The sequence below is a fragment of the Garra rufa genome, chromosome 24 (assembly GCF_049309525.1).
Source record: "Garra rufa chromosome 24, GarRuf1.0, whole genome shotgun sequence".
NCBI lineage: Eukaryota > Metazoa > Chordata > Actinopteri > Cypriniformes > Cyprinidae > Garra > Garra rufa.
The window spans coordinates 27,946,761-27,968,221 of record NC_133384.1 but is presented as its reverse complement, the minus strand read 5'-3'; the positions used below and the strand labels follow the sequence as shown (position 1 = coordinate 27,968,221).

Here is a 21,461-nt window from a genome sequence, read left to right as displayed (position 1 = left end):
GGGTGAAGCGAGTTTACCCGCCACAACACAAAATCACCCGCATTTGGCTGGTGGCGGGTGCTAATTTCCATCCCTGCTTCATTTGCCCCAAAAGTAATGCATATTTAGACTGTATGATCATTATCATTCCCTATCCTCTATGTAGTGCACTACGTGCCATTCACAATACAGAAAATATAAATTCTTTGAACAAGTGACCACTTTTTACAGTGTAGGAGGCGGACGCTTCGGATTCTAGAGAGCATTTGATTGGACAATCAAAGTTGAAGTGCAGGGTAATGTCATCAAAATTGTTGATCCATATTGGCCAATAAAAGCCAAAACACTGTTTTGATTTCATGAAGACTTAAAGTACTAAATAAAATAAACAAATTAAAAAAAAATCCTATTACCGTTGTATTTGTGGGTTAAATAATTTCACTCCTAATTATGAAAGCATTTATTTTTACTTTACAAAAAATATTTGTTTTTGTTGTAATTTACAGTTAAATTGCATGTATTGTCCTATTAAATAAAATAAAGTTTAACAAAAATTAGTAGGTAAGTTACAGTTAACAGGTAGCATTTTTGTATTGTTTTGCCTGTAAATGACTTAAAATAGTGCATTTAGGGGTTCTTCACACTACGCGTTTTTCTATCCCTCTCCGTCTCCGGTACATTTCTATTGTTTTGTAAACGCGCAAAACGGACGCGTTTGAACGCTGCGCACGAGTCTCGCGTCTTTTGCCGCATCTCTCCCATGACACGGCGTTCTAAAAACGCGTCTGGAAACATTTACCCCCATTTCCACCGCCCGCGTTCTGTATGTTTGTTCATTGTTAAAAAATCTAATTCCAAAAACATAATTTAAGTTTATCAAAAACAGTTTTCTATTTTGGTCACAGACATTTGGACCCCATTGTAGCCTATATGCAGTTGCAGGTAGAACTTTTGCTCCACCACAGGCGATCCTGACAGCATGACCATTTCAGCTCACATTACCAAAGTGTTGCGTCCATTTGGAACAGGGTGTGTTGACGCTGCAGTGGCCGCATACACTCGCCAACGTTGCTCAACAAGTTTGGACGTTTGGAATAATCACATGATGTCACATCCGCTGTGAAGGTCTCCTTGGCAGTGTTGAATGCTCTCGCTCTCTGTCTGCTGAATCCTCACGCGCGTGCGGTCGTAACTTTGGACAGCGCGCGCTCAGTATTGGCTGCACGCGGGAGCTCGCGCGGCGGAGCAACACGGTAATGAATGTGGATCTATCCGCCCTGTTCTGCTCGGGCATCATCTGCCACGCCGAGGACGCGATATTAACGCCAGAAAAGTGCGATAGAGCCGTGACATTATGATCCTTCTGTTCGGTGCATTAAATCCCCTGCTTTTCCTCATTGTCTTCGGACTGTATCCATCCATGGTAAGTAAGTGATGAGTTGCAAGCTTAAAGATTTCAGGATAACGCATTTCTGACTGCATTAGTGGGAAATCAATGATTTGTTATTTTAAATTATAGCAAGTTGTCTAGCAGCTTCAAAGATGTAATTTAGTATAGAATTATTTAACATAATTTCATAGGGTCCTCTAAACAGTGGTGTCCTCAGTATTATGCATTATAAAATATATGTGCATGTTGTAGGAAAATAAATCTATTGCATCTGAGGTCCACAGATAATAAACTTTGGCTCATTCAAGCATGAAGCACCATTTGTCTTTCCAGATGTTTACCAGTTTTGCTAAGAATGCATTAGTGAGTTACAAACAGATCAAGTGACATGCAGCAAATATTTATAAGCATTGAAAATGTGCATTTTTTAGATTTTTTTTACACTGTCGCCAGTGTGGATTCATAAGATGCATACTTATGATTTCAGCAGCCAGTGAATAGAAAGGTGTATTGCTAAATTCTGGTCCACTGCCCACCACAGTAAATAAGCAAAATAACCTGTTAGTGTAAAAATGATAGAGGAAGCAATATAAAGCAACATTATTAATTAAAGAAAACGTTTAAAACTATTACTCAAATGGGCTCCACAAAATTGAATAATCAAAATGAGCATAGAACATAAAATAGAACAAAAAATTTCTGCTGTTGCAAAAACAACTTTTATGTTAATAAATAGGGAATAGATTAATTAACCAAGGATATTTGTTGCAAAGCCAGATGCTTGTCTAATAAACACCGCATGAATACTCATCACAAAATATGCATGGAATACCTAAAACATAACGCACAGATGAAACAGACAAGGTAACTACAATCAGATCATTTTAAGTGCAAACAGATGGACAAACCAACCAATGGCAACAAAAGCAGCGTAAATAAATCTGGCAAACGGATAGACAATGCAACCATAATTATTCACACCCCAGTGCACACTGGGAAGTGGACGAATGGGACTAAAAGAAAATGCATGTAAATTTAAAACTGCTTATTTGCATTATGTTGGATTTCCACAGTCGTATTCATTTTTGAGTTGATTATAGCCTTGACAACAAAAGATAGAAAGGTTAATACCTAAATTATGGTATTAAAATATTAATAAAAAAAAAATAAAAATATATATATATATATATATAATAACAAATTTAGTATCCAAATAACATTTTTATAAAAGATTTTTCATTTCCATGCAGCATTTTTAAATAAAACTGCATAACATTTTCATTTAAAGATACTTCTGCTGAAAAAATTTTTTTTTAAAAAAAATCCCATGACAAGATGTAACAAGTGCTAAAATGAGTGTGGTAATGTGCTTCAGCTGTTTAGTCATAGGCAAACAGGAGCTGTCCACACTGCCGTGGTTCTGAAGTGAACTAATCACATACAGACATATGTGAATTGCTTTTAGTCGGAACTATGTTTAAACAATGAACAGCTTAGTTGGTAGTTCTATGCCGGCTTTTTGACCTCCCCATATAAGTCTTCAGAATGTCGAAAGGTCCTAAAATAAACACACACACACACAAAATAAATAGCAAATCTCCCATTGACCCCCAGCAAAAGGGTGTTGGAGGTGTTTGACTATGAAACTGAATGGACGATAGCGTAATGCGCTTCTAATTACATTGCTGTTGCTTGTGGGATGAGTGATTCATGATGATTAATTTGACGTGCTGAAATGCGCTTTTTATGGTGACAAATTGCATTACATACCTATGGGATACAGCTTTCGAATGTCAGTGGATGGATCCATAATAATACAAACCTTCACCTCATTTAGCATTCAGCATTTAGTTTTATAGCAGGACAGTTTTGTATGAGTTTGAATGGAAAAGTCAATTCAGTCATGTATTGATCCAATGTCATTACGATAATGAGGTGTTGTGAGTCAGGGTTATTATCGTTCACAAAAAACTAAAACCATAAGCACTTTCATTACTTAAAAAATGTTAATTGAAATAAAACAGAAGATAAAAAACAAAACTAATTACAATTATTAATTAAAACTAAAATGAATCTTGATGTTGTGATGTATTAAAAGTATTAAAGTATTAATGTGTGACAATAATAAATGATATCCAGAACATAGCTGACTTTATGAAATCTCAAGAGATATGTCTGCTGACTATCTACTTTTCTAACCCGAACATTACAGACAACAATGAATGAATAAAAGTCACCGCACACCGCATACACATGTATTTTCATTTACCTGTGCAGTACTGATAACCATAGTACACATGTACATGATGAATGAAATAAACCATCATACCAGCACAATAAATCTGCTATGCACGAACACTGCCACACCCTCAATTTTTCCTCAACAGATTTATTGCTGAGACTTTTTAAAGATGGCTGATAATGAATGAAAGCCTTTCTTTTATCTTTCTATGCCTTGCTAGCTTTCAGAAGTGCACTCAGATATGGAGATATAGTCTAGAGGTCAGAGCACAGGAAAGCGAGTGTAAGCAAGCCACAGAAAGGGAGAAAGAAAAGAATCGCAATTTCTGTAAGCAGCAGGCTAAGCCCTTTAATTTTCAAACAGGTGTTGTTGAAATCAGCACTTAGCAGAGACAAATACTACTGAGAACAAAGATGTGAGGACTGTTTTCTCTGCTTTGTATTAATTATCACAGTACAAATATCACGAACCCCTGCATTGAGTGTGATCAGCACAAACACAAATGTATACATTACATATTTTTCCCACCAAACTTTTTGACCATTTGAATTTAGTCATAACAGGCACTTTTGAAAACATGATGATTTTCACCATCAGAACAGAAATGTGAGTCCTTCTAAAAGACATGATCATCAGTACCTTTATGGTCAATGTATGTTCCTCCATGCTCTGTAGTGATATATTCTGTTTTTTCAAACCTTTTTCTTTCTGTCTGGACGGCGTGTGCGATTTGTTTTCATCAACTTAAATGGAAGTGGACGTGCATGTTGTACTGTGTGTGACTGTAAAAGAATCAATCATTTTATAACTGAAGTGCTTTGTTGAGATACTGCTGATGTTGTAATGTAAGGTACAGGTATAACTGCCTTACACTGCATTTATCATAAATTACTCTATTTCAGAAAATATTGCAATGCAAAATAAAAGCAGTTTCACTACTGGTTTAGACAGACTGTCAGTCTTTGCATTAGTGGTAAGGATTTTTTCAGTCATTTTTTATGCAAGTTATATAGTTTTGCCAGTAGGTGGCGACATGTGACCAATTTGTTAAAAAAAAACGATTTATTTAGAAATGGCTGCCTTTATGAACAAGTCATCATTTACGGAAATGATTTCTTCAAAACACCTATTTATTCAGGAATGAAGCTAGACTGCCTTTACGAGTGATTCGTTGAATTATACACTTAACTGATTGATTCAAAAAACACCAATTAGGAACAGAACTAGTGGCCATCTTTATGAGCAACCAGTTCATTCAGGCCTGAAAGATGTGACAGTCTTTATGAGTGAGTCATCATTCATTCAGTTGATTCATTTAGGAATTAAACTATTGGCCGCCTTTATGAACGAGTCACCATTCACTCAACTGATTCATTCAAAAAATCTCATTCAGAAATGGAGTTGGTGACCACCTTTATGAAAGAGTCATGATTTGCTCAACCAATTCGGATTTGTTTAAAACACCTATTCATTCAGGAATAAAGCAAGACTGCCTTTATGAGTGATTCATTGAATTGTACATTTAACTGATTCATTTAAAAATCACCAATTTATTTAGGAATGAAACTAGTGGACGTCTTTATAATCGATTCAATTGATTCACTCAACTGATTTGTTCAAAACACTAGTTCATTCAGAACTGAAAATTGTATGGTCTTTATGAGTGAGTCACCATTCAGTGAACCAATTCATTCAAAACACCAATTTATGCAGGAATGAAACAATACTTCTTTTATCAGTGAGTCATTGAATTATTCCCTTAACTGACTGATTCAAAAAACATCAATTCATGTAGAAATGGAACTAGTGGCCATCTTTATAAGCAAGTCAATCGATTCACTTAACCGATTTCAAAACACCAGTTTATTTAGGACTGAAAAATGTGATGGTCTTTCTGAGTGAGTCATCATTCATTCAACTAATTCATTCATATTTCTAATTTAATTAGGAATGAAACTAGTGGCCGCCTTTATGAACAAAGCACCATTCACTAAACTGCTTTGTTCAAAAACACCATTCAGATTTATTCGAAACTCCAATTTATTCAGAAATTAAATAAGACTCCCTTTATAATGAGTCACTGAATTACACACCTAACCATTTCTTTAAAAAACACCAGGATCTTTATGACCGAGTCAATTGATTCACTCAGCCATCTTGTTCAAAACACCAGTTCTTTCAGGACTGAAAGATGTGATGATCTTTAAAAATGAGTCATCATTCATTCAACTCATTCAATCAACGGATTTGTTAAAAAAAAAAACACCATTCAGAAATGAAATTGGTAGCGGCCTTTATGAAAAAGTCACGATTCAGTCAACCGACTGAGATTTGTTCAAAACTCTATTTTATTCAGGAATGAAATAAGACTCCCTTTACAAGTAAGTCATTGACTTATACACTTAATTCATAAAAACACCAATTCATTTAGGAATAAAACTAGTAGGCCATCATTATGAGCAAGTCAGGATCTAAACATGTGATGGTCTTTATGAATGAGCCATCAACTGATTCATTCAAAACTCTTAATTCATTTAGGAATTAAACTAGTGGACAGCTTTATTAACAAGTCACCAATCACCGATTTGTTCAAAACACAACATTCGGAAATTAAATTGGTGGCCACCTTTTAAGAGTTACAATTCACTCAACCGATTTGGACTTGTTCAAAACTCCAATTTATTCAGGAATGAAATAAGAATGCCTTCATAAGTGAATCAATGAATTATACGCTTAACCAATTAATAAAAAAAAAAACAATTCATTTAGGAATGAAACTAGTAGGCCATCATTATGAGCGAGTCAATCGATTCACTCAACCGACTTGTTCAAAACACCAGTTCATTCAGGATCGAAACATGTGATGGTCTTTATGAATGAGTCATACTTTATTTAACTGATTCATTCAAAACTCTAATTCATTTAGGAATTAAACTAGTGGCTGCCTTTATGTACAAGTCACCATTCACTCAACCAATTTATTCAAAAAACACCAATTCATTCAGGATTGGTCGCGTGGCCATCTTTATGAGCAAGTCAATTGATTCTCTCAACCGTCTTGTTCAAAACACCAGTTCCTTTAAGACTGAAAAATGTGATGATCTTCATGAGTGAGTCATCATTTACTCACCTCATTCATTCAAAACTCTTAATTCAATTAGGAATGGAACTTGTGGCCACCTTTATGAACAAGTCACCATTCACTAAACCGATTCATTCAAAAAACACCATTCAGAAATGGAGTTGGTGGCCGCCTTTATGAAAGAGTCACGATTTACTCAACTAATTCGGATTTGTTTAAACTCCAATTTACTCAAGAATGAAATAAGACTCCCTTTATGAGTGAGGCACTGAATTATACACTTAACTAATTAATTAAAATTCATTCATTCAAAAAACACCAATTCATTTAGGAATGGGTCTAGTGGCCAATTCACTCAACCGACTTGTTCAAAACACCAGTTTATTCAGGACTGAAAGATGTGACTTTATGAGTGGGTCATCATTTTTTTCAACTGATTCATTCAAAACTAGTAAACTAGTGGCCACATTTATTAACAAGTAACTATTCACTCAACCAATTTATTCAAAAAGCACCATTAGGAATGAAACTAGTGGCCATATTTATTAACAAGTAACTATTCACTCAACCAATTTATTCAAAAAGCACCATTAGGAATGAAACTAGTGGCCATATTTATTAACAAGTAACTATTCACTCAACCAATTTATTCAAAAAGCACCATTAGGAATGAAACTGGTGGCCGCATTTATGAAAGATTCACTCAACCGATTCGGATTCTTTCAAAACTACAAATTACTCAGGAATGGAATAAGACTGCCTTATAATTGAGTCACTGAATTACACACTTAACTAACTCATTCAAAAAAACACTAATGAATTTGAATGAAACAAGCAGCCATCTTTGTGAGCAACTCAATCAATTCACTCAACCGATTCGTTCACAATAGATTAATTCAGGATTAAAACAAGTGACCATCTTTATGAATGAATCATTGAATCATGTACAGATTTGTTTAAAACAAATGAATTCAGGAAATAAACTGGTGGCCTTTTGTGAGTTACTCAGTATAAGAAGAGGAAAATGTTTTTAAGAAATTTAAAATATGTGACAGTGGTAGAAAAATATAAGCAGAGGCAGTGAAGGATGGCAGCAGTAAAATGAGTGTGTACGTACATGAATGACATGGGAAGCCACTGTCCTCACCTTATCAGTTTGCCCTCTCAAGTGAATCCTCAGAACCTCCCTATCATTTTCCATCCTGTCTTTTCGCTATCCCAATTCTTTCTTGAATTGTTTTTTGTTTATTTTTTAAGCCTTGCTTGTATTTGTGGATCCGTTGAGTGCACAGTTACACGTCTCGCATATCAACTCTGAGACTCAACTGTACAAATTATACATCAAAGCTGGGGAATTGGATCAGTTACAGCACAAGTGGATTAGAGCGAGAGAACACTAGCATTATTGTGACTGACAGGGACACGCCCACTTTATGATGTCACGGGCACTCGGGTCCAGTATAAGACAGATTTCCAATAGATAAAAGCAGGTTTATGATGTGGTCCTCTTTGGCTTTTCAATCCACCCAAGCGATTTATTTCATTCATCTCCTGAGAAACTGCCGTCTGGGGGTAACAGCACGCCTGCTCGACTGTTACGGTCGGCAAAAACAAGTTAGCAAGGCCTGTGTGTGCGTCTTATAAACGACAACCGTCGGTTTTAACATTCGTGCCATAGTCTTGTTGATAAAGGTGATCTAAAAGCTGCACAAGAAAAATAATTTACAATGACATTGCCTTGAACTCGCTCAGTGGAGAAAATCTGTCATATTTACCACCCTACAGCACAATGAAATAAATTAGTTCAATGATAAGTAAAAGGGACAGCTCACCCCTAAATAAAATTAACAGAACAGAATTAACAGAAACACAAAGCTCTCGGATTTCATCTAAAATATCTTAATTTGTGTTCTGAAGATGAACGAATATCTTACATGTTTGAAACAACATAAGGGTGAGTAGCCTAATTAATGACAGAATTTTAATTTTTGGCTGAATTTTTCCTTTAGGATGATTTTGGAATAAGGTGAATAAAACATGGACCACTTCACAGACTTTTAAGGTGCTTTTGTGCCACTGTTCTTTGAAAAAGACTATGGAACACAGTATTCTCTTTCGAGCAGAAGAGAGTTATACTGTCAAAGTCATGTCATACTGTTTTTGAAAGACATCGGGATGAGTGAATTATGACAGAATGACATTTTTTTAGTCAACTAGTCTTTTAAAGTATGTGTGTGTGTCTACAGACGATTGGTCCCAAGGAAGGATGGCAGGTGTATAGTTCGGCACAGGATGCTGACGGACGCTGTATCTGCACTGTGGTCGCACCGGAACAAAACCTCTGCTCCAGGGATGCCAAAAGCAGACAGCTCCGACAGCTGCTGGAGAAGGTCTCATGCATGAACACACACATTTTATCACGCTTCTTTGTTTTTCGGACACATATATATATCTCAATCACACTAGGGAAAATATATTTACAGTATATATGCATTACTATTCAAGAGTTTTTTTTAGCAATAAATGAAGGAAAATCCTTTGTTTTTTCGTTTTGACCTTTTTGGTATTTGTCTCCTATACACACCTATCTGTTGCCTTCAGTAGTGTTGGGTGTAATTAGTTACTAAGTAATTAATTACTGTAATTGAATTGCTTTTCCCTAAAAGTAAATGAGGGATTACTCTTATTTTCCTGTAATTTAATTACAGTTACTTCTCACACTCTTAAAAATAAAGGTGCTTTAAAAGGTTCCTCACAGCGATGCCATAGAAGAACCAATTTTGGTTCCACAAAGAATCATTCAGTCAAAGGTTTTTTAAAGAACCTTCTCTTTCTTAACTTTTTATAATCTGAAGAACCTTCTTTCGTCACAAAGAACCTTTTGTGAAACAGAAATGTTCTTCAGATTTTAAAGGTTCTTTATGGAACCATTTAGACAATGGCATCGTGAAGCACCTTAATTTTTAAGAGTGTATGTAATTGAATTGAACTTAATACTGTGTATAGACTCTAGAACATTAATATACAATGCAATATTGAAGGTCTAACCTTAAAATGCACGCTTTTTATGTACCCTTCTCACTTTAAATACTTTGGTACCCCCTTGTTATCCAAGATGTTCATGTCTTTCATTCTTCAGTCATAAAGAAATTATGTTTTTTGAGGAAAACATTTCAGGATTTTTCTCCATATAGTGGACTTCAGTGGCACCCTTGAGTTTGAACTTCCAAAATTCAGTTTAAATGCGGCTTCAAACAATCCCAAATCGTTGTAAACGATCCCAGCCGAGGAAAAAGGGTCTTATCTAGCGAAACGATCAGTGATTTATATACTTTTTAACCTTGCTCTGCCTGAACTCAGTTTTTTTTTCTGGTTCAAGACAGTTAGGGTATGTCAAAAAACTCCCATCTCATTTTCTCCCTCAACTTCAAAATCGCCCTATATCGCTGTTTCACTTTTTTTGTTAAGGGTGTTTGATCTTCTTTGCGTGTTGACTTTGCAAACACTGGGTACTTCTGCCGCGATGTAGGGTGATTTTGAAATAATTTTAGAAGTTGAGGGAGAAAATAAGATGGGAGTTTTTCTTCAAAAAACATTTCTTTACAACTGAAGAAAGAAAGACATTTATCTGTAAATTTTTGTTTTGGAAGTGAACTTTTACTTAAATAAGAATATAAGTAACATTTTAGTGTCCAGTTCTATTAACTAGTTGGTTATTCGCATGAATATCATTGGGATATTGCTTTATTATTACTTAAAAAGCACATTAATGTCTTATTCTGCAAGACCTTATTCTAAATCCTTAATCCTACCCAATTCTTAAACTTAACAACTACTTTACTAGGTATTAATAAGCAGTAATTTGGAGTATATTAAAGCAAAAGTCATTGTTAACAGTTAGGAAATAGTGAGAATTGGACCCTAATCTAAAGTGTGACCTGAATAAATTAAGTAGCTATCTGTTATTTCTTTGAAAGTATTAAAAGAACCGTTTCATGTCTATCCTCATATCATTAACTTGTCGAGGTTGATTAGTAATTAATAATTAAATACTTTTTGGAGAGAGTAATTTCTACAGTAATCTAATTACACTGTTGAAGATGCAATTAGTATCTAGTATTACTTTTTATTAACTTACCCAACACTGGTCTTCAGGTGTGCAAGGATTGATAGTTAATTGATTTAACAAATAAATAAAATTGGACTAAATAATTGCACACACACACACACACACACACACACACACACACACACACACATGTTGGGTTTACATGTTTTATGGGGACATTCCATAGGCGTAATGGTTTTTATACTGTACAAACCGTACTTTCTATCGCCCTACACCTACCCTACACCTAAACCTAGCCCTCACAGGAGATTGTGCACACTTTTACGTCAACAAAAAAACTCATTGTGCATGATTTATAAGCCTGTTTCCTCATGGGGACCTGAGAAATGTCCCCACAAGGTCAAAATCCACTGGTATTCCTATCATTGTGGGGACATTTGGTCCCCACAACGTGATGAATACCAGGTACACACACACACACACACACACACACATACACACACAAATGATATTTCAAATAAATGCTGTTATTTTAAACTTTATATTTATCAAATAATCCTAAAAAATGTTTAGTTTTTTTTCACACAAATATTAAACAGCACAACTGTTTCCAAAATTTCTGGAGTAATAATGATTAAGCTTTGACATCACAGGAATAAATTACATTCTAAAACTTCCTGTATTAAGACGTTTTTCAAAATTGTAATTTATTTTAAAGTTTTACTGTTTTACTCTATTTTTGATCAAATAAATGCAGGCTTGATGAGCAAAAGATGCTTCTTACCAAACAAAAATTTTAACATTTGAACAATAGTACATACAGTGAATCAAATGTACAACTGTGTACAAATGTCATTTGTGCAACTGAATACTTAAGATATTTAATGCTATTAGAATATTTGTGTCTTCATGTTCTCATATTTATAAAAGGGTTAACTGGGATGGTGTTTTGGAAACTTAAAAGGATAATTCACCCAAAAAATAAAAATTCAGTCATTAATTACTCACCCTCATGTCGTTCTAAACCATAAGACCTTTGTTCAACTTCGGAACACAAATAAAGATATTTTGAATGAAATCCAAGAGCTTTCTGCACCTGCATAGACAGCAATGCAACCCTCGTACTCTCTTGAATGTGCGTTAAAGACAAAAGAAATTGTTGAATAAAGTTGCTTTTTTTTCTTCATGCACAAAAGGTATTTTCATAGCTTCATAAAATTAAGGTTGAACCACTGATGTCACATGAATTGTTTTAACAATGTCCTTACTACCTTTCTAGACCTTGAATGTGGTATAGTTTCATTAAAAATAGCTTAATTTGCATTCCGATTTTTTATTTTCGAACTATGTCTTTAAAGGCTTGATAAAACGGCACATTAAAATCATGATGTTCACATTGTCTTAGTTTTATATCGCTACCACGTGCATTGTGAAACTCATTTTAATATTCAGAATATTGCAAAGTCTAGTAATAGCAAGGTTTTTTTTTGTTTGTTTTTTTATCTTTGCATTTTCTCGCTTTCTGTTCTTTCTATTACCACACACACAGGCATCATTTGGCTAGTATATATTGTGTGGACAACTAATGTACTGTTTTGCCTGAGGGACTCACACATTTCAGGATCTACTGTAGCCTGCCACTAATACTGACATGAACATGAACACACACACACTTGTCCTTTTTCTTTTTTCTCTAGGTCTTTCAATCACACATTACATATTCCCCTCCCCCATCATTTTTTATTCAGTTTTTTATCAGTCTCATTCCCACTTAGGACTTTTACGCACACAAGTAAAAAAGAAAAAGCGCTGATGAGTGCTTCAGCTCTGTTCACAAGAGGCTGATTTTATGCAAGTCATTAATACCTGATTTTATGATAAATGATACATGCCTCAATCCAGCGGGAGGCTGACTGTGGTTAATATTGATATGTACATTTATTAACGCCTCCATTTTCCCTATAGCCATAAAAGAAAGTCAGGGCCTACAGAGGACGCCACTCATTCATGATTCATGGATTTCCGCTTTTCTCGCGCCTCAGTCAAGGTAGCTAATCAGACCGTTTGACGGGGACAAACACAGTGAGATTGGAGCGACTGCGTAGTTGTTTTTTTTTATCGGCCTCTTTTTAAAGATTTATTAATTGTAGTCAGTTTATCTATAACGTATGCAAAGATACGTGTCTTTGGAAAATGCATCCTATTACCTCTTGCGCTGACCTGCGGAGGTGGAATAGATAGGTCACACAATAATAAATGCATCTTCTCACCCTCATGATGCTCAAGGTATTGTTTTCCATAAAAATGTGACCAGCTGCTGTCAAGGAACAAAACAAACAGAAAAGTACCATTAATTGAAACTGTCTATGGGTTACTGTTCACTGGTGCAAAAGTTTAAATATCATGGATTGCAATACGATTTAAAAGTAAGTCTTATGCTCACCAAGGCTGCATTTTTTGCTTGCATTTTTTATTTGAATATATTTTAAAATGTAACTTATTTGTTTGTCCTGAACTGCCCACTGTCCTTCAGAAAAATTATTCAGGTCCCACAAATTCTTAAATTTTGTAGCATTTGTGTGTATTTGAACCCTTTCCAACAATGACTGTATGATTTTGAGATCCATCTTTTCACACTGAGGACAACTGAGGAATTCATATGCAACTATTACAGAAGGTTCAAACATTCACTGATGCTTCAGAAGGAAAAATGATGCATTAAGAGCTGGGGGGTGAAAACTTTTTGAATTCGAAGATCAGGGTTAATTTAACTTATTTTGTCTTCTGGGAAACATCTTCTGTAGCTTCTGAAGAACAGTACTAAATGAAAAAAAAATATATAATATTTAGAAAAAATAAGTAAAATGTACACATCTTCATTATGTTCAAAAGTTTTCACCCCCGACTCTTAATGCATCGCTTCATTCTGAAACATCAGTGAGCGTTTGAACCTTCTGTAAAAGTTGCATATGAGTCCCTCAGTTGTTCTTAGTTTAAAAAATGGATCTCATAATCATACAGTCATTGTTGGAAAGGGTTCAAATACACAAAAATGCTGAAAAAGAAAATAATTTGTGGGACCTGAAGGATTTTTCTGAAGAACAGCGGGCAGTTCAGGAAAAAACAAAGGACTCATGAACAACTATCACTAAACAAAAAAAGTGAAATATCTTATTCAGGTCAGTACTAAATAAAAAAATAACATGCATTTTATATGATCCCTCTTAATTTGCTAAAATAATTAACATTTTTCAAATTCTGCAAGGTGTATGTAAACTTTTGACTTCAACTGTATTTACTGATTTTTATTTATTTCTAACTTTTGTGACGCAGGTGCAGAACATGTCTCAATCCATCGAAGTCCTGAATCTGCGTACGCAGCGTGATTTCCAGTATGTCATGAAAATGGAAAATCAAATGAAAGGGTTGCGGACCAAGTTCCGGCAAATTGAAGAGGACAGGAAAACAATAATGGCTAGAAACTTTAAGGTACATTTTTATTAGGTTACAAAAGACCTGCTTGCTGGAAATGCAAACATCAGCATTAGACATGAATATTGTATGTGTTATGTCAAAAGGTGAAATATATGTATAGAATTTTACTATAACTACATAATGGAAGGCGTTTTATGGGTAAACGTTGTTTACTGGGATCGACGTGTCAAGCGTAACAACGTCTGTGTGGGTGTGTGTCTACAGGAGCTGAAAGATCGCATGGATGAACTCCAGCCATTGATTCCTGTGCTAGAGCAGTACAAAACAGATGCTAAGCTGATCTCTCAGTTCAAAGAGGAAATCAGGAATCTGTCTGCCGTGCTGACGGGCATCCAGGAGGAGCTGGGAGCTTATGACTACGAGCAGCTCTATCAGAGAGTCCTCAGCTTGGACAGTCGACTACGAAACTGCATGAGCAAACTCAGTAAGTATAATCCACTATGCACAGCAATTTTTGTGTAATTTTAAAGCAATATTATACGGTTTCAATATTCTATCAGAATTCTATATGCAACTAATCTCTGCTATGATTGATTGAACTTTTCGGTTAATGACCAACATGATTGATTTGTTATCAGGCTCACTTTCCCAAATGAGTTTTTTATGAGTGTTTACATGAGATGTGTTTTTGCATTTAAAACCAGGTAGATTGAGATGAAACAATGTAAACAAAATGCAGGATTTGAACTTTAGTTGCACTCTTTTTAACGCTATACTCTTGGCAGGCAGGATTCTCAAAAAATGATGAGATGGGTCAAAACAGCCAAAGGCATCTGTCTGAATGATTATGGCTATAGCGATAGTGCATCAAAGAGCTACAATCTATTTCACATTTATTTGTGCAGAAATACAGCCAAAGCAGTGATATTGTGAAATATTATTATAATGTAAAATAAATGTGTAATATATTTTGCTGTGAAGGCAAAGCTGAATTGTCAACATCAATTATCCAGTCTTCAGTGTCACATGATCCATCAGAAATCATTCTAATATGCTGATTTGGTGCAAGTAACATTTCCTATTATTATCAATGTTGAAAACACTTTTTTTAAGAACAGCATGTATTTGAAATAGAAATCTTTTGTAACATTAACAGTCTTTACTGTTACTTTTGAACAATTTAATGGATCTTTATTGAATTAAAGTATTAATTCCTTTAATAAAACCTTACTGACACTAAACTTTTGAAAGACAGTGTATGCCAAAATCTTTTTTTTTCTTCTAAAAGAAGAAACATACTGTTTTACATTTCCCCCCTGATTTACAGCACAGTGTACTTTAAAGGATTAGTTCACTTTCAGAATAAAAATGTACCTGTCATCCAAGATGTTCATTCCTTTCTTTCTTCAGTCAAAAAGAAATTAAGTTAAGGAAAACATTCCAGGATTTTTCTCCATAGAGTGGGCTTCAATGGGGATCAACTGGTTGAAGGTCCAAATTGCAGTTTCAATGCAGCTTCAAAGCGTTCTACACGATCCCAGCCAAGGAATAAGAGTCTTATCTAGTGAACGAAACAATGTCATTTTCTAAAAAAAAAATACTTTATATACTTTTTAACCACAAATGCTCTGCAATGGGCAAACGTCTTTACGCACTGCATAATCACATTGGAAAAGTCACATGTGGTTTTTGTCTGTGTATTGTAAAAAATGTAGAGTAGGGCGAAAAACTCGAAGCCATAGAAACCATAGACGAGAAACCCAGGCAGAAGCCGAGAAAAAAAAGTCGAAGAGGCCGAAGCCATAGAAACCATAGACGAGAAACCTAAGCAGAAGCCGAGAAAAAATAAATTAATAAAATAAAATAAAAAAGTCGAAGAGACCGAAGCCATAGAAACGATAGACGAGAAACCTAGGCAGAAGACGAGAAAAAATAAATAAATAAAATAAAAATAAAAAGTCGAAGAGACCGAAGCCATAGAAATGATTGACGAGAAACCTAGGCAGAAGCCGAGAAAAAAAAAAAAAGTCGAAGAGACCGAAGCCATAGAAACGATAGACGAGAAACCTAGGCAGAAGCCGAGAAAAAAAAAAGTCGAAGAGGCTGAAGCCATAGAAACCTAGACAGAAGCCGAGAAACAGAAAAAAAAAGTTGAAGAATCTCATTTTCTCCTCCAATTTCAAAATCGTCCAACATCGCTGTTCTACCTTTTTTTTTGTAAAGGGTGTTTGACTTTCTTTGCACGTTCGCTTTGTAAACACTGGGTCGGTACTTCTGCCTACATTACTGCGTAATGCGTGAGGTCGAGCTAGTGCAAGATGAGCATTTGTGGTTAAAAAGTATATAAATTAGGGATGCACGATTTTTATCGAACAGATAAATTATCGACCGATATGGATAAAAATTACGCCATTTTTATTGCTCCGATAAATAAATGAAATCCGATCCGATAAAGTACTCTTGCTGGTAAATCATTTAATCAGTCTGGTTTATCTGAGATTCATCTGCTTTCCGAGTGCAAGTGACTGCAGCTGTAAACTGCAGTGACTCTCGGCCTTTGTCGCGTTTAATACGTCATCATCTGTGTCGTCATCATCGTCTTCGCCGGTCTGGAAGTTTTTCTCGGTGGCTGAGGAGGACAATGCTATTGCTATTTGCAACACATGTTTAGCAAGGATTCCGAGAGGAGGTAAAAAGCCATCTAGTTTTAACACAACAAATCTTATATCTCACTTGAGAGGTCGTCATCGCGGTGAAACTGTTTTAGGGGCCGCTCACATGTCGCGCCTAAAACGCGAGGAAAACGCTAGGCGTGCCACTTTCTCTTTCTTTCCAAAGCGCTCTGTAGCTTGCTCTCCAGTGGCGTCTGCCGTTGCTAAGCAACCATGACCTGCGCTCTCCATAAATACGGGGAAGTTTCAGCAAAGGATAAATGGATTTTCAGCATTAAAAATCGCTTGCAGTAGCTCTGCTATTAAATTTATTTAAAAATGTTTATTCCTGTACAGCTATGATAAGCTGTTTCTCCAACTTGGCAGTGCTTTCAATGTTATTAATGAAAGGATGAAGCTGATTGGTTGGTTCATGTCACATGACCTGCGTTGCGCTTGCGGCATTCTGAAAAGTTGAGATGTTTTTATCTCGATTCTGATGTTTCACTCCCTGCCTTGTACGATTTGGTCGCTGCACGCATTCATAATATGATCAATAAGAATGGACTACACAATCTTTAGCACGGACATTTGGACATCTGACGTTAGTCCAGGATGCACTTTTCATTTTTTCCAGGTTGACAAATGTCAAAGCATTTTATTTTATTTAGAATTGCGGTGCCTTACACAAAAAATAAAAACAGAGAGTTTGAAGAGTCAGGACTGATGTTTGCTATGATTGTTAAACCAAGATATATAATATAAATTTCATTAGTTCATCTTAGATTTTTTATTCTCCTGGGTGCACAAAATTATTATATAAAAATATGAACGTATTCGGTATCGGTATCGGCCACAAGAAGGACTTAATTATCGGTTATCGGTATCGGTTAAAATTTTTCATATCGTGCATCCCTAATATAAATATTATTTTTTATAGATAACGACCAATCATTTCACTAGATAAGACTCTGGGATCATGTCAAGCTTTTTGAAGTTGCACTGAAACTGCAATTTGGACCTTCAACTCATTGATCCCCATTGAAGTCCACTAGATGTAGAAAAATCCTGGAATGTTTTCCTTTTTGACTGAAGAAAGAAAGAACATCTTAGATGACATAGGGATAAGTAAATATCAGAAGTGAACAAATCCTTTAATAAACTAAATAAATTTTACTTGAAGCCACAAAGTGATGTCTCAGTTAAAAAAATAACATAACCTGCCCAAAGCAAAATGTAAAAACCACAGGTTTTCCTCCAGCTGCAGTTTTTCTGTAATGGATATTTAATTATTTCATTGCAATTAAATAACAATGTGTTTTTCAGCAGCCCTCAAATAACACCTGTGATTCCGAAAATGAAGTGCTAAAAAGCCTTACAGTATTAATAAGTTGGTTAGGCAAATTCAACAGATGTTCGAATATGTTATTAATATCTCTGATAATTACATCCTAGCATTGGGGGTTGGATGCACTAAGCTAGTACATCATTAAGAGTTGCTGTTGTTTTTCATATGCACCAAAGGCAACAGTCTTTAGAAAGCATGAAATTGCTTCTGCAAAATCAGCCGCTTGAAAAAGATAAGATGATGATATTAAAATTAAGAGCTTTCTTATGTTTTCAGCATGTGGGAAATTAATGAAAATCACCGGCCCTGTGACTATAAAGACATCTGGAACGCGGTTTGGCGCATGGATGACCGACCCTCTAGCATCTCCAAGAAATAACCGGGTGAGTTCTGCTATACTCTTCACTCTAATGAATAATCTTCTTCCTCCTTACTTTATACTTTAATCTCACTCTGTCATATTCCCACAGGTTTGGTACATGGACACTTACACCAACAGCAAGGTGGTTCGAGAATACAAAAGCACTGCAGACTTCATCTCGGGCCTGGAATCGCGAACCTACTACCTTCCCTTTAAATGGGCTGGAACCAACCACGTTGTCTACAATGGCTCTCTATACTACAACAAGGAGCAAAGCAACATCATTGTCAAATACAGCTTCGAGACCGGACGGGTTCTCGCCCAACGTGCTTTGGAGTACGCCGGCTTCCATAACGTCTACCCCTACACCTGGGGAGGCTTCTCAGACATTGATCTGATGGCGGACGAGCTTGGTTTGTGGGCTGTATACGCTACCAATCAGAATGCAGGAAACATTGTGATTTCTCAATTAGAACCGCAGACGTTGGAAGTTCTCCAGACGTGGAACACGGAATACTCCAAAAGGAATGCAGGTGAGTCCTTCATGATCTGCGGCACGCTCTATATCACCAATTCCCACCTGACCGGAGCCAAGGTGTATTATTCGTACAACACAAAGACCTCGTCGTATGAGTACATGGACATCCCGTTCCACAACCAGTACTTTCACATCTCTATGCTCGACTACAACGCTCGAGAGCGGGCACTTTATGCCTGGAACAACGGACATCAAGTAATTTTCAATGTCACGCTTTTTCACGTCATCAAAACCGAAGACGACTCCTAATGGACTTATGGATATGAGAAAGAAGGATGGTTTGGTTTGAATTGATGCTGTTGTTTTCTACTCGTTTATGGTTTTGTTCCCAAAGTCCCAAATGCGACATATTGCCTTTACTTCACCATAGACTGCAGTTTGAGTCAAGCACCGTCTTTGCCGTGACTGATGACATATGAAGACTGGATGATGCAACGCCATTACGAACAGAACGATTTTGAAGTTCTTTTATTCATAGCTGCTCTGAAAGTAAGGCCTTACTTGCAATATTTCACAACGTGAGCCGCAGACGGATTGCTCTACTGCATGAATGTCTGATCCTTTTGCCATTTGTTCTCCGTTACGTGGTCTTTGTATATCAGAAATCCCATTTTCTTATATAGTGGTGTGTTTTTTCCGCGACTTTGATTTCTCCAGTCTCTCCTGGTAAACTATTGTTGTGTCAAATTTAGTTGTATGAAACCGTAGAGCCCTGAATATGAACCTATGTAAACGATTGTAACATTCATTGTCACTGTGAGAGGAAATATTTTATATTAAATCTAGAACAAAACAATAAATCAACTCGAACGAAGCCACACATCTACTTCCATAAATGTAAACAACAGAATGGAAGAGGGCCGTGTACGACGCAGAGCAATTTTGTCTGCATTCGGCCTGGGTTATAATGAGGTCATCTGCTGATGATTGTGACGAGCCAGAGCGCGGTCGCGTTCACATTCATTTATGAGCAGTCCTTCTTACTTGATGACTTTGAATGCTGTCCTTTGGCATTTTCAATCAAGATCAAGGGCACAGGAGCTGGGAGGGGATGATTCCGACTCCTCTCTGCAATTTCCTCTCCCTTCATGTCTGTGTCAAGACTCCCTCTCTGCTTGGGCACTGGGAATTTAAATGCACTTTTACCACCATCAATTCAGTGCTGGGAATAGATCACCCACAGGGATTTACTACTGCTGTTTCCTCTCATCACACCCAGTGCAGCTCTCATGAATATTTGCTTGCAACATAGTCTTGCAACATATCTGCTAGCAGTTTGGATGTTTGTGTTTTTCCCCATTTCAAACTTAATTTTAACTCAGTTAACTCTTCATTTAAAGCCACAAATGTAATATTTTATCTATGTTTTACCCCTGCAATAGAAATCCACACTTTCCTGCAGGTCTGTAAATTGTTCATTAGTGGTTGGTATTTTTGGACCACAATATAATCACTTTTTTTAATAACACTGTTTTATCAGATGATAAATCCAATACAGGCTGATATTCACATTATCTCTTCAGTAGTCACCTGACAGTTTCGGTTAAGGCAATGTGTATTGCACTCCGCACTGCAACTCATTTAAAATTCCAGACAATGTGCGGGAAAAAATGAGAAACTCTGTGGGATGCCATACTATTTCTATTTTCCATCCTTTCACTGATATTTTTAGTCCTATTTTACCCCCTTTTTTTCTCTAACCTACTGGAAAAACTTGCCAAAAATCCTTTTATATCAATCCCATGAGACTTATATTCACACAGAGATGTTAAATTCACAGAGAGGTCCACTTCACTATTTTATAGTATTACTAAAGGGATAAAACCTGTCATTAATTATTCACCCTCATGTCGTTCTAAACCTGTTAGACCTTCGTTCATCTTCGGAACACAAATTAAGATATTTTTGATGAAATGCAAGAGCTTTCTGAGCCTGCATAGACAGCAATGCAACTGGCACATTCAAAACCCAGAAAGGTAGAAGGACATCATGAAAAAAGTCCATGTGACATCAGTGGTTCAACTGTAATTTTCTGAAGCTTTTGTGTTCATGCATTGTGGTACTGTTGTGAACGCATGTTAAAGGCACAGAAGAGAAGAAATTGTTGAATAAAGATATTTTTGATTTCTTTGTGCACATAAAGTAAAAAATAACAACTTTATTCAACAATTTCATCTCTTCTGTATCAGTCTTTAATGCTTGTTCACAAGAGTACCACAACACATGAAGAAATAGCTGAATAACGTGAAGTTTCTTTGTGCAAGTATTCTCATAGCTTTGTAACATTATGGTTGAACCATTGATGTCACATGTATTTTATATTGTCCTTACCAATGTTGGGGTAATGCAATAGAAGTAAGGCGAGT

General features: G+C 36.1%; 1 protein-coding gene across 1 annotated transcript; it reads left to right on the top strand.

Moving 5' to 3' along the window:
* Positions 1-1,064: 1,064 nt before the first annotated feature.
* On the top strand, positions 1,065-19,899 carry olfm3a (olfactomedin 3a). The gene is made up of 6 exons (XM_073830923.1): positions 1,065-1,402; positions 8,940-9,083; positions 14,096-14,251; positions 14,462-14,681; positions 18,473-18,579; positions 18,667-19,899. The coding sequence occupies exons 1-6, from the start codon at positions 1,334-1,336 to the stop codon at positions 19,342-19,344; spliced, it is 1,374 nt and encodes a 457-aa protein (XP_073687024.1). The 5' UTR covers positions 1,065-1,333; the 3' UTR covers positions 19,345-19,899.
* Positions 19,900-21,461: the final 1,562 nt, after the last annotated feature.